This window comes from Monodelphis domestica, chromosome 4 (assembly GCF_027887165.1).
Source record: "Monodelphis domestica isolate mMonDom1 chromosome 4, mMonDom1.pri, whole genome shotgun sequence".
In the NCBI taxonomy this organism is placed as follows: Eukaryota; Metazoa; Chordata; class Mammalia; order Didelphimorphia; family Didelphidae; genus Monodelphis; species Monodelphis domestica.
The window spans coordinates 195,533,230-195,548,333 of record NC_077230.1 but is presented as its reverse complement, the minus strand read 5'-3'; the positions used below and the strand labels follow the sequence as shown (position 1 = coordinate 195,548,333).

The window sequence follows — 15,104 nt, the reverse complement described above, 5'->3', positions numbered from 1 at the left end:
TGTCCTTTAAAAAGAATTCAAAATGATCACCCTAATGCAAATATTAATAATATGGAAATAGGTCTTGATCAATAACATATGTAAAATCCAGTGGAATTATGCATTGGCTATGGGAGGAGGAGTAGGAGGAGGGGAGAGAAAGAGTATGAATAATGCAACCATGGAAAAATATTCTAAGTTAATTAATTAAATAAAATATTTTAAGATTGAAAAAATAAAAATAATTCAACTCTCAATAAGTCTCAAATAGAATGTAAGTTCCTTGAAAGCAGGTACTATGTCATTTTAAAATTATAGACCTACTAATGTTTGGCATGGTGTAGACATAACATTCATTTTTATTAAGCTGAATTACTCAGGAATAAAGGGAATTTTAATTTTAAAAAATCATCACCTTTCTAGTCTGTATTCTTGTGCACCTTTTAGAAACATAGCCATTGTCACCTAGCAGGAAAGGCAAGATTACTCCCAAGTAATGTTCATTTGTGTGAATGGAGGCTCTGGAGCTCTTTGTCCATAATACATTGATTTTTGCCCAAAGAAAGCACTTAATGAGGGTTTGTTGGACTGAATGTATGTAGTCTTGATTTTATTAGGCCTCTTTTTCATCCTATGGTTTAAATGCAATTGGCAAATGTAAAATTTAAATTAATATAAATTATGAAATTCTATAGCTAAGCAGTCTATTTCTGAACTCTAAGTGTTGATGGCTTCTTATATCCATTATGCATCTCATCCCTAAATCAACATTTATTATTCTTTGTAGACAAAAGGCTATTAAATTTGTGTTAAATTCTGTACAATACCTAGATAGCTTCCGAATTTTACTTTATTCATTCTGTCCATAAAAGCCTTGTATTCATTTGCAGTAATGTTGTACACAAAGAGTGAACCTGTCCAGTAATATGATCCAGGGGCTCCTAAAATAATTAAGTCCTGGGAGAAAAAATAAAGCACCTTTATTATCAATAAGAAAATGTTTCACCACCAAAGTTTAAAACATAGGTAATATTTTATGTGAACATTTACTACACTGAGAAAAAAGTATGCTTTTAATACCAAAGAATTTCTTATGAACAACCAATCTAGTGAAGGCATGGAAGATGGCTATTAACATTTCAGTTCATTCAAGGAGCTTCTGGAAAAAACCTCTAAGACTAAACTTATATGTAAATTTTACTTTTTGATCATAAAAGCCAGTAACTTTTAAAATAAAGAATGATAGTCTTCTGCCTTCTTCCCACTCCCACTGCTGACTCTTATACAAGGATATTCAATTAGACCAATCAAAAATTGCTATAGTATGATCAGTATTTTTTCTATTGCAAATATTCTTGGGGCATTTTAATTTTTTTCTCTGACCTCTTAAATCTTGTTTACATTACACTGACCTATCATCACCTTACATTAATAAATCATTTTGAAAGTACAAAAAAATTAAAATAAAGAATTATTTAAGATATATATTTAAGAGCAGTGAGGACTGTGTTTTGGAAGGACAGAGAAGATATCCTTTCCCATTAAATAAAAGATTAGGGGTGAACCCACAAACCATACCACAAAACAAGTTTCTTCAAGAATTTATAGACTTCGGTACTATTTTCTCTTAGTTTTTGTCTTTTGAGATGGAAATTCCTATTGTTAAGGTCTTGCTTTTATATAGTAACTAATCCCCTTGTCTTAACCATTCAAGACCTCTTAACTTTTTCCACATTTATCACATTCACAGAAGTAGAATTAGACAAATTTTTCCTCTGAGAAAATTATTCTTAAATTTGGGACCTTAGAATGTTTAATGGGAAAAATGCAGATTTACAATTCCTTTCTACAATTTAAACTAACTTAAAAATAATACATGTGGGCAGTTAGTTTTAAAGTGTGTTTTGTATAAAATGCAAAAATTTGTCCTGCATTAAATTGAAACCTTGACATATTCAATATTACTTTTAGAAGCCCATTTGGGACAAGACATTCCTTACTTTGTTAATTTTTTTAGAATTTTCTAAAAATATAAGTTTAATTTAAAGAACAAAGATTAGGATGTAGGCTACTAAAGGAAAGTCATTTTATGCTAAACCACTGTCAAAAAGCTTAATGTCAGTCCTATGAAAAATTTAACTTATTTGTGTTCAGAAAAATGTAAATTATGTAGTTCCAAAAGTTTAAAATGCTTTTTAAAAATTTAATACTTACTTCTGTATAAAAACTAGATATTCCAGCTTGACATGATGTAAAGTATTCTCCAAATTTTTTCTGATAATCTATAGAAAAAATAAAAATAATCTATTAATGTTTTAAAATAGCACTATCACTATGTGACTATAATTTTTAATGTCCTTATGTTAAAATGTTTTTGTCATGTTTTTAACAAGAGTTGACATTAATACCTTTAAAGATGCAAGTTTCTTAATCATAGGGATTGTTTTATTCATTGAATTTATATCTAACTTAGTGTTCTGTCTCAGAATGTAATGAAGATGGAAACCATTGAGAGGGGCAGCAAAATGGCTGACCATGTTATATGCTGCTATATAAAAGCATAACCAAAATAAAGACTTCAACCTCAAGAGGCAAATGCAGAGGGGAAATAGAACTGAAGTCTGTAAAATTTTGAAAAAACTGGTGGCATGTTTTATGGCTGTGTCCCTAACCATTTAGTCAATCCATACAATATAGGTTCTTTATAAATAACAGCAGATCAACCAACAGATCAACATTCTTTGGAAAAATTCAAAACCATTTTACATGCAATATGTAAGCCAAGGCAGGCTAAGGTTCCAAGCTCTAATCCTCATTCTACTCTATGATCTAGGGCAGATCAGTCCAGACTTTTCCTCCTCCCTTCCAATTTCCTCATTTGTAAAGTGAGGAGCTAGAATAAGGTCCCTTTCAATTATAGTACTAAGCCCCCAAACATCCCTCTTGCATAAGGCATAAATATAATTTATTGCAGAAAAAAATGAAGCACTCTTCCAATTAAATAATTTGTTACATGGTCACATCATTTGTAAGTGAAATATTCAAGATTAGCATTTTAGATCCCTAATTCCCATTTCCATTCCATTGAACAGATTACATTTCGTTCCAAATGACAATTTTAACTGAAACTCTAACAGCTACAGGGGATGCATGGGGTAGAGATTTTTATTACATACTGATATTGATCATTTCACCAAACATAAATTACCCTCTCCAATCTAAATGCAATATACTGCTGGCTTAAGGGAGCCTAAAGAAATATAGGTTTCGAGCACTCCACGTCTGCTTCAATATGCTAGAAAAATGAGAAATCAAATCAGTGGGGCAAGAATCTGGTCAATTTTACCTTTAAAGATCAGTCAGATTGGACGTTTGCTATCCTGTTAATAAAAAACCCGAAGACTACATTTCCCCTTTATCACCCGGTGCTCAGTATCAACTATCAGCAGAAACTACAATAATTCTTTAACATGAGTATTTCATACAACATAGTCTTTGTGTTCTCCTCAATTCCCACTACTAGGGAGCAGCCCTGTGTGTGTACAGCTCAGATGTAGAGGGGGGCGACAGATGGGTAGAGTTGGTATTGGGAGGCTGTGGCTAGGCTTGTGTGGGCTCAAGAGAACTCTCAAGGGTGTCCCAGAAGGTCATATATGTGTTACAGTATTAAAAAAAAACTGTCAGATATACTGGCATAACAGCAGCACATATAAGGACTATGTTTGGGATCACTGTTGTGGGAGATCTAAATAGTCTAGCACAATGGCACTATTAGTTGGCAATATAATTGTACATTCATTTGAAAAACCTGCAACATTATTTCTTCCTAGCCTTCATATCTATGAAATAGGTTTTATTTTAATGTGTAAGGAAGCATGCTAGGAACTCTAGGCTAGGGGTATCATACTCATATAGAAACAGAGCGCACTGGTACATACAGATCCCTGAAGGCTGTATATTGACATAGAAAACTGTATATTAATATCATCTATGTTCTACTGTATTTTTACTTATTTTGTTAAATACTTCCTAATTACATTTTAATCTATATCCTGGAGTGTTTCTGCCTACTTTAGTATTAAAAACTTTCACTACTAATTGAATGAATTAATGAAGGAAAGCTCTCGATTACACAAGGATGCACATAAGATGGGGTCCCTGCCTCAAGAACATAGTCTGTGCTTCCTTGACTATTGAGATAATTATTCTGGACACATGTATCATTTTTAACTTTTTGGGAAAAAACTATCAAAATTTAAGAGCACTACAAATAATTAAAATTTAAAAATTTAATTAAAATATAAGTTGGTATACTTTAACAATAAATTTTCTTTGGAGTCTTGGCATATAAAACTTTGGACTCGTGTTATAATTTCTTAACTTTCTAAATACATATGAGTAATGAAAGCTTTGTGTAACAAATCTCACTTTCCATTTCATGTTAAAGAACATCAGGGCCTCCTCAACTTATTTTTAAGTCATGTGTTCATATTTTTACTTTCCTTGTTGACTACTACTCTTAAAAGCTTCTTGCATCTTAGCTGGATCAGGAAGGACGAGCTTTTCAAATTTCACTTATTTTATGTTCCTACACAAAAGAAATTAAATAAACCAGAAAAAGTGGAAAGAGCCAGAGATAGTAAAGGAGAGAAACAGGAACAGAGAGAGAGAGAGAGAGAGAGAGAGAGAGAGAGAGAGAGAGAGAGAGAGAGAGAGAGAGAGAGAGAGAGACAGAGAGACAGAGAGACAGAGAGACAGAGAGACAGAGAGAGAGACAGAGAGAGACAGAGACAGAGAGAGACAGAGACAGAGAGAGAGAGAGAGACAGAGAGAGAGAGAGACAGAGAGACAGAGAGACAGAGAGAGAGACAGAGACAGAGAGAGAGACAGAGACAGAGAGAGAGAGAGACAGAGAGAGAGAGAGACAGAGAGAGACAGAGAGAGAGACAGAGAGACAGAGAGATAGAAAGACAGAGAGAGAGAGAAAGAATAAGAGACAGAGAGAAAGAGAAAGGGAGAGACAGAGAGGGAGGGAAAGAGAAAGGGAGAGGGAGAGAAAGGTAAGGGAGGGGGAGAGGGAGAGTAAAAGGAAGACAGAGAAGACGAGGGAGAGGGAGAGAGAGAGAGAGGGAGGAAAAGAGGGAGGGAGAGAGGATATATGGTGCTCTGCTTAGCCTTTTACTCTAAATCATTCTGAGAAGTGTTGAGAAGAGGGAGAAATTAAATGAGTAATCTTAATGGAATAGCTTCATTATCTGTTAGAAGGGCAATGCATTTATAGAACATCAGAAACACTTGTTTGAATATAACTATAGAGAAAATTTTATTTCCATAACTAAATACAAATGATTCTCAATTATCCACTTCACTGGTAGAATTAACCTCCTTATCAAGTAGAAAAGAATTGACTATAATATCTTTCTCCTTAAGTATATAAATTTCATTAATTATTTTATTAGACCCATATAGAGCTACAGAATACAAAATTAAAGACTAATTTTAGAAGTTAAAGAAACATTTAAAAATAATTCATAAAAACAAAGAACTAAGTTGTTTATTCATCCATAAGGAAAAATATTTTTCAACTTGAGAATCTTGAACCAAGATGTAACTACATTTTTTAAGCAACATGTATTAGCTTTTCATGATCTAATATAACATCACCTCACCTTGATAACAGGGTGCTATTCTTTTACTCTGCTCTGTTCGCAGGTCAGGGGGCATTAGATAACAAACACCAGTGGGAAGCTTATTTTCATTTTTCATGTAGTATATATTTTTCCATCGATGTCCACAAGCCTGCATTTAAGACAAATGCAAATTATGTAACAGCAGTACCCTATGCTATAACTGGTTGCAATAACATCAACTGAGGACAAAATGCCAATACATACCACAATAGCTCCATGCTCTTTTGGTTGTCTGAAAAGACTGACCCCCAACCACTGATTGTCTCTTTCTCCCAAACATGTCTTCCCACAATATTCTCCAGCAGGGCTGCCTATAGAATGTTCAAAAATATTATTTTCCATAGCTGTCATGGAGAAATTATATAATGCTATATCAATTAATAAAAATAAGTACTTGAATTCAGGAAATCATACATGGAATTAAACTCTACTTTTGTTTTCTTTATTCTGTGTTAAATATTTATGAAACTATGGTAGACGGAGAGTTCTACATCTCTCTTTTGCTTATTCTCTCTCTCTCTCTCTCTCTCTCTCTCTCTCTCTCTCTCTCTCTCTCTCTCTCTCTCTCCCCCCTTACAACCTTATTTTCTACCTCAGAATCAATGTTAAGTATTAGTTCCAAAGCAGAAGAGCATGTTATATAATTATATATTATGTCATAATATTATTTATTATATCAAGTCTGGTCTCCTTGCTAGTCCTTACCCACAACCTTCTACCTCCAAGCTTTTGCAAAGACACAGGATACATATCCTCCTTCCACCTACCTCTCAAATTCCCTCATTGTCTTTGAAACTCAGCTCCAATGCCACCCTCCTGATTGTCCTGAGCTCTGACCTCACCCCAGGCCCCCACTCTGCATTTATTTCATATGTACTCATATGTGCATGTACAAGCTATTTTTTTAAAAAATCATCCTCATTTCATTTTATTTATTTATTTTTTAAATTTTCAATATTTTTCCATGTTTATATATTTTGTTTTCTTTCCTCCCCTCTTCCCTCCTCCCTCCCAAAGCCAACAAGCAATTCTACTGGGTTGTAAAATGTTATCACTTGATACCTATTTCCATATTATTCATTTTTGCTATAAAGTGATCTTTTAAACCCTAAATCCCAAATCACATCCCCATATATACATGTGATAAGTGATGTCATATGTTCTCCTTTTGCATTTCTACTCACATAGTTCTTTCTATCAATGTGGATAGCAATCTTTCCCCTAAGACATTCAGGAGTGTCCTGGCTTGTTGTATTGCTACTAGTAGCAAAGTCCATTACATTGAATAGTTGCACAATGTTTTACTTTCTGTGTATAATGTTCTCCTGGTTCTGCTCCTTTCACTCCACATCAGTTCACCGAGGTTCTCAGAGTTCATATAGAATTCCTCCAGTTCATCATTCCTTTCGGCACAATAGTATTCCATGACCATCATATACCATAATTTGTTCAGCCATTCTCTAATTGAAGGGCATCCCCTCATTTTCCAATTTTTTGCCACCACAAAGAGCGCAGCTATGAATATTCTCGTACAAGTCATTTTCCTTATTATCTCTTTGGGGTACAAACCCAGCAGTGCTATGGCTGGATCAAAGGGCAGGCAGTCTTTTAAAGACCTTTGGACATAGTTCCAAATTTCCTTCCAGAATGGCCGGATTATTTTACAACTCCACTAGCAATGCATTAATGTCCCAATTTTGCCACATCTCCTCCAACATTTAACTGTCATACTGCCAATCTGCTAGGTGTGAGGTGGTACCTCAGTGTTGTTTTTATTTGCACAGGCTATCTTCCCTTATAGGATGTAGGCTCCCGAAAGGCAAAGATAATTTCATTTGTCCATGTATCCCAATACAGTTCTTGACACACCAGAAATGCTTATTGCTGTTTGATTGAAGTATTCCCAAGAATGGTTTGTAGGAAGTACCTACTCCTGTCTCTCTCTCTCTCTCTCTCTCTCTCTCTCTCTCTCTTCATGCTTGGGTCCTCCTCATTTACCTCTACTTTATGGTCTCTCTTTTCCTTTAAGATGCAGTTCAGGCATCATATTCTGCAAGAAATATGTCCATTTCTCCAAATATTATTATAATAATTATTATTATATTATTGTTATTCCCCTTAACTCCTCCAATCACTCTTTTAAATTGTTTGTTTTTCAGTTGTTTCAGCTGTGTCCAACTCTTTAGGACCTCATTTGGAGCATTCTAGTGTGGTTTACTATTCAGCTCATTTTACAGATGGGGTACTGATGGGGAACTGGTGGTGAACAAGTTAAATGACTTGCCCAGGTACACATGGCTAGTAAGTGTCTGAGGCTGCATTTGAGCTCAGGTCTTCCTGACTCCAAGCCCAGCACTCTATCCACTGAGCTGCCCCCTTTTAAATTACTTTGTATAACTGCTTTGTATATATTATTATTCATTTGGTTTATGTTTATACAGCATACATTTATATATGTATACAATAACTTTATTAGAATGTAAACCCCTTGTAAATAGGGATTGCTTCATTTTTTATCATAGATTCCTGATGACTGGCAAATAGTAGGTGCTTAATAAATACCTGTTTATTGATTCCTCCTGCTCCTTAACTTCTTGTGATACAAGAGGAGTTATCAAAGAAAGGGCTCACTAAACTGATGTGCTTTATTTATTGTTGTTTTTAACTTGGTAGTTATATCCTCTTGATTCATTTTAATGCTTCCTTTCATTTCAATTACATTATACCCAAATCATTAGGTGTACCATACTGGAGTCATTTTCCATATAAACTAGGCATTTTATGCAGGGGTTCTTAACCTAGGATCTGTGGATAGATTTCAAGGGACCCCTAAAATCTTTCCCTTGGGTAGGAAAAAAATACATCTTTATCCACTAGGCTCTAACTGAAATTGAGCATTTCTTTCAATTATTTAAAAATGTATTCAGCAAAGGAGTCCTTGGGTTTCACCAGGATGCCAAAGAGATTCACAAAAGGGACACACACAAAAGGGTTAAGAATCCCTAGATTCTAGAGGAAACAATCCACATTAGAAGTGCTTGATTACATGTTTAAGGCTAACATATTAGAGATGCAATTCCTTCACATTGTTCCCCCCATTCCTACCCCAAGAGCATTATCTTGCCTGGTGATGGCTGGGGGATGAGCTTGCATTTGTTTATTCTACAAAAAGATGTCAAGGGAAAACAACAAAACCCTCAAACACAGCTGCCCTGAGCAAACAGCAGCACAAAAGCCAATCATGTAGCCATCAAGGAACAATGCAGTATGGTTTCACAACTGGATTGTTACATAAGTAAATAGGTGGGAAATTCCATATGCAGACAGAAGCTGCATTAACTACTTATTGCTATGCCTTGTCAATTCTTCCCCAAAGACTATGCATGATTTTTTTTAATCTACTGTGGCATAGAAAATGGTTAAAATGCATTAAAAGTGCAATAGTTTAAAGGAGACATTTTCAATTTTGTTTTTTTTTATTAAAAAATGAATGTTTTAAATGGAAACAATCTCAAGAATGGCAAAATAGCAGCTAAACATTTTTATGTTTAGGCAAAAATTTTAAATATTGGGAATTATCCCTCTAGTTATATCTCCATGATGCCAAAACCAAAATTATCTACATGGTATCTAATTTCTAGTAGCCTGATTGATTTGTTCATTCAACCACCCAGTTGAGCTGTTTGGTTCTCAGGAAGATACAATTGGATGTGTAAATGCTTAAAAGATTAGATTGAACTAAATAATTAAATCAATATATGTGTGCATACACACAAATATACATATATGTATATATAGATATATGTTTGCATAATATCTAGAGATATGTGCACGTATATACCCATAGAGACATATATGTATGTAAATATATGTACATAGAGATATGTATGTATGTATGGAGAGGGGGAGAGAGAGAGAATGAGAGAGAGAGAGAGAGAGAGAGAGAGAGAGAGAGAGAGAGAGAGAGAGAGACAGAGAGAGAGAGACAGAGAGACAGAGAGACAGAGACAGAGAGAGAGAAATTGAAAGAGAAGGAGAGAAAGAGGGGGGGGGAATTTAGGCGGGAAGCTTGGTACAAAAGATCTTAACTCCCAGTCTCATTTTTCACAAAGAAAGCAGTGCATTATAGCAGAAAAATCACTGGCCCTGGAGTCAGTAGACCCTAGTTAAAATCTCAACTCTAAGATCTTAGGAAGGTAGGGATTGTTTCATCATTTGCATTTGTGGCCTCAATGCCCAGTATAGAAATAGTAATTATTAAATAAATTAATAAATGCCTATTGTGCCTTATGCGACTTTGAGGAAGTCATTTAACTGCTGAAGGCCTCAGTTTCTCTTCATGCAAAATTAAGGAGTTGGACTAGATGGCTTCTAAGGTCTATTGAGGGGTCTGACCTCATGAAGCTGAAACTCTGGAAGGTTAACTTACTTAAAGTCACACAAGGACTGGTAGAACTCAAGTCCTCCAAATCCAAATATAAAACTCTTTCCTACAATACCAATCTGCTTCTCAATTCTTCAGCTACCTCAAAGATACTTCAAGGATGCTCTTCCCTCAAAATCACAGTACTTTTATAAGAAATATACTAGGGTGACTGTGCAATTCCTACCTGATACCTTCAGTGGTTTTGCAAAAATATGATTAGAAAAACTTTAATTAAAAATTATTTAAAACTTTATATTATTTAATAGAGGAAAATTTTTTAAAATTTAAATAGGGTCACTTAAATAAGGAGTCATTTTTAACCTCAAATCTATTCCATTAACATGGATACAGAGATAGTACCTTACGATATTTAGGGGCAAAAATTACACTTCCTTTTTGTCTTGGTTTCTAGCACATAGTAAAATGCTTGCTGAAGGTTAGCCCCAAAGAGGAAAAATGAGACTACATCTCCCTCTCTTTCTTGTAGCAATGCAAGCCTATGGTTGTGGAACACTTTAGACAAAATCATATTCGAATAATGGACTGCTTCATTTTGCTGAACTGCTTCCATCTCTACTCTATTTTCCTTCCCTTTTTTAAGAGAGATTCTTAGCCTTTCTGTGAGTCATGGACCCCTTTCGCAGTGTGATAAAGCCTATGAATCCCTTCTCAGAGCAAGATATTAAAGGTATAAAAATAAAATGCATGGAATAAAAAAGAAACCAATTACACTGAAATACAATTATCAAACTATTAAGAATGTTCATGGACTCCAGGCTAAGAAGCTCTGTCATAAAATAGAGTTCTTTGGGGAAAAGGTCCTAGAAACAGTGATATTAAAACAAAAAAATTGATGAAAACTTAAAAAATAAATGTGGTTGAATTGTATTTATTTAGACCCTTTAAAAAAAGAAGTTGGCACTAGTCATCTTTTCATGGAAGACAGAAATGAACATTTTCATTCTCATTAAATTTCTCATGTTTGACTGTCTTATCTTCCATACCTCTAAAGCATGAAGACAATGTTTACGTCCCTTAGTGAATTGTATCAGAATTGAAAAAAACTTATTCTAGTTTGAAAATAATATTTATAGGCCTCTGTCTCTCTTGGTTTCAACCAGAATGAGAAGTAGAAAGCCAAACACTAGGCAGAATATTATTCATGTGGTAACATAGTACTTCTGATTTGGCCAAATCTGAAGATTATTGGAAATGTCAAGAGAAGGCTAATTCTATTAAATTTTCCTGACAGAGGAACATAAGCAAACTCAGATTATCTTCATATTTTATCCAAATGCCATACTGAAATGATTTATAATCTGATTTTCAACTTAGTTCATACTTTACTCATCTAAACTCTTTGGCAAATCAGCTTTATAATTTAAAAAGTACTTTACATGGCTTAACATAAAAGAGGTCAGTAGAAATTAACATGCGATAATTTTCCATGCTTTTCTAGAATTGGAATACTAATTCTAAGCACAGCTGAATGTATTTTCCCAGTAGACAGAACTATACTCTCTTCAGCTCAAGCTGTTGATAAATCCCACAGATTTCTCCTTTCTACTTAGGAAAAAGAAAATGTGACACTGTTTACTTACTACTTGAATTCTTCTTCTTTATTGGCTTGTTCAAATCTATGCAATTATTATGAGTAAATATTTCTGAGAAACAGAATATAAACTATGTTACCATTAAGGCAGTTTGATATGTTCATCTCTATTCCTTTATGCAAAGTTTTGTCCTGTGGTTCTGGGGAAGCATCTGGAGAAATGTCAAGACAATTATCTAACCTCCCTAGACCTCATCTTCTTTATCTGTTAAAAATGTGGATTCAACTATATAACTAAGGTTGTTTCTGGCTTTAAACTCCTCATGCTAGCACATGACATATATACCTCTTAGAGAGAAAATAATACAATAATAATAATAATGTAAATACATTTTATATGATCAGTAACAAGATATGGTGATATTGTTATATGTGTGTAATATTGTTTATCTTCTACAATACAGTGGAAATGTTCTTTCAGTTGATTTGCATAAAACTTTAATGAACAAGTTTCCCACTTTAAAAAAAATTATACAGAGCATAAATTCCTCGAGTGCAGGAGCTATATGTATAATATATCTGGTAACAGCATCTAGCATGGTGCCTGTAAACACATTTACTGGTTTATATGTGTAAGCCAGATGATATGCATTTACTGATTGACACTTTCATATACTCTGCTGCTAAAATGCTTCATTGAAGGAAGGTCAGATAGATTCATTGAGATGTATCTATTTACACCTGAGGATTTGCTTGCTATTTTTGAAAAATTTTGCTCTGATTTTTTTTTAAACTAAGTTTTCTCCATATTTATCTATGACACCACCTCATTTCTTACCTGGTTGCACTTCTCTGACTTTTCTGCTATGCCCCAGGAAGCTCATTATTGGGAAAATCTCTTTAACCTGCAAGATCCCATCAGCCTCATCATGCCACCTCATCACTACATTCTTTTTCCTCTGACCAGAGAGTGAAGAAACCATGAACTCTTAAGACCTCCACTTAAGGAAAGAGCTCAGTTTAGGCACCTTCTTATTTCTCTCCTGATTGTACAATTCTGGGATTTTTCTGATTTTTCCTTTCCTGATCCTATGTCCCTACCCAACCCTTTGTTTTCAGCCTTTTGTGAGTAGTCTTCCCCCATTAGACTGTAAACTTCTTTAGGACATGGACTGCCCAATGAATATTTCCAAATGAACACAAGATCCTTGAGGTCAGGGATTGATTTTATCTTTTTCTTTGTATCCCCAGCATACAGAAAGCATAGGTTTATTATTTAACAGGGGTTTAATAAATGTTTACTGAGTGATTGACTCTTGTTTACAAACATCTAGTTCATGTTTTAAAATAATAGAGGTTTAATTCTATTAATACATAGGGCTTCCAAACATGTCTTCTAATAATATATTTACCTACAAGAGAGGGAGTAAAAGGGAGAAAGCTATTCTTATTTATATTTTTCATGAAGTCCACTGTTCAAGATAATTTTACATGGAGAGACAATGAAGGTAGATATATATTTTGCTTCATTGAGAGAAAAATATATTTTATATTGGCCCAAGCTTATTCTTTCCCTTCTCCAGTTCTATAGCTGAACATATCAGCAAAAGATGCCCATGGCTACACAAGTTGGATTTCTGATAGCTGAAATCAAATAACAGCATCTTAAAACAAACCAGCAGAGGGAGCCCACAGTGTTGTGTGAATAGGTACCTTTATGACCTCAAAGAATAATTTGTACATTACTGTGACCCTCCTCTAAAATCTTATGATCTTTTTTTGGCCACTCTACCTCTCTAACCTTAATCTCCTAACCAATCTAACTTTGTACATTTCCCTAACAACTAATAAAACATATTAGCAAAAAATGAGAGATTTGTTGCTAAATAGCTCAAAACTAAAACATGTGGTAAACACTAATAGAAATCATGTTAGAGAGAAAAAATAGAATCCCCAAGTTAGGGGCTGACACAGGAAATTACTAAACAACTTATAAGATTAAAACTTTGAGGTTCCTTTTCTCCAGCTGGACTATTAGCTAACAAGGTTTTAAATATAGCAAGTGGTCAAATAACTATAAATTATAAACTTTCTTTAATAATGAACATTATATTCAAAGAAAGATAGATCACAGACTCTTAAAGACTAATTATATCAAATTTACATGAGCTAAATTTATAATCAACACAATACTACATAAGGTATGCAGTTTATTCTATTATTTTCAATCAGTACTATAAACACAAGAAACCCATCACTGGAGGAATTTTTTCTCAGAAAACCTCACCGTTCACTCCTGTTTAGAGATGGCTGTTCTGAACTTGAGCTGCTCAGCCTCAGATCAGAAAAACTGTCTATATAGAATGAGGCTCTCTGGTCTAGAGAATCATCAGGAATCCAGGTAATTTCTGAAGCTTATCCAAAAGGCTTAGGACCCCTTCTAAAGTATTTAAAAGAATGTGCTTGGATCTAAAACTACTATCGTTAAGTCATTTCATTTGTATCCTACTCTTCATGACTCCATTTGAGATTTTCTTGGCAAAAATACTGGAGTGATTTGCCATTTCTTTTTCTAGACCCCTTTTACAGGTGAGGAAACTAAAGTCAACAAAGTTAAGTGACTTGCCCAGGATCATACAACTAGTAAGTTTCTGAGACCAGATTTTAATTCATTTTCTGACTCCAGATATAGCATTCTCTATTCCTTAGAGAATACATTGTTCTGTAACTTGTAATCATACCTAAAATAAAAAAAACTTGAATAAAAATATGCCTTTGTTTTCAGAGATGCTTGACTTTGTTTCACAAAGGCCATATAGCTCAGTCTCATTCTCCTAGTCCATACTGGATCCAATTTCTTGTCCAAATGTAAAGGCTGTCCAAAATAAATAGATGAATAAGTTTACAGGTTCTCCCTCTAACAACATACATCATTTGGACCATAGACATTATTCATCCACTTCATATTTCATGTGTGGTAGGTAGTCTAAAACCTATTGAGTGATGAGGGATATTGTCAAGTTCTGCTTTGCAGTCCTCTGAAATTTGGTGCTATTAGAACCATTATAGAGGTCCGCCCATGTAAACCATGTTATCCACAAAAAGTAGCATCTGTATGATCTACAGAAAAGTGCCAAGCCTTTGTTGTGTTACAGATTCTTTTGGCAGTCTGGTAATGTCTACTAGCCCCTTCTCAGAAGGATGTTTTTAAATGCACAAAATAAAATATGTAGGAAACCAATCACTGAAATAAAGATATATTTTTTCTCATTCAAGTTCATTCAAGGCTGCCTATGTTCTATATATGGTATATTAAGAATCCCATGATGTAAAAGGAATCCTTCTTTATCCTGCACCTTGCACTGTTTCCTCTATGATGGGTGTAGACACCTTTCTCAAGTGTATGCCTCACTCTTCTTTGCCTTTTTTGATATAAGTAATATTGCTCATCATTTTA

At 34.3% G+C, this 15,104-nt stretch overlaps 1 protein-coding gene across 2 annotated transcripts in view; it reads right to left on the bottom strand.

Moving 5' to 3' along the window:
• The window catches only part of ITGA4 (integrin subunit alpha 4), a 96,717-nt gene that overhangs the window by 65,034 nt on the left and 16,579 nt on the right, over positions 1-15,104 (bottom strand). For both annotated transcript variants that reach the window (XM_001377699.5, XM_056794095.1), the window contains 4 exons: positions 5,874-5,980; positions 5,649-5,778; positions 2,194-2,261; positions 807-936 (listed from right to left, as the gene is read on the bottom strand). In XM_001377699.5, the coding sequence (XP_001377736.1) occupies positions 807-936; positions 2,194-2,261; positions 5,649-5,778; positions 5,874-5,980 (435 nt within the window). The remainder of the gene's footprint in view (positions 1-806; positions 937-2,193; positions 2,262-5,648; positions 5,779-5,873; positions 5,981-15,104) is intronic.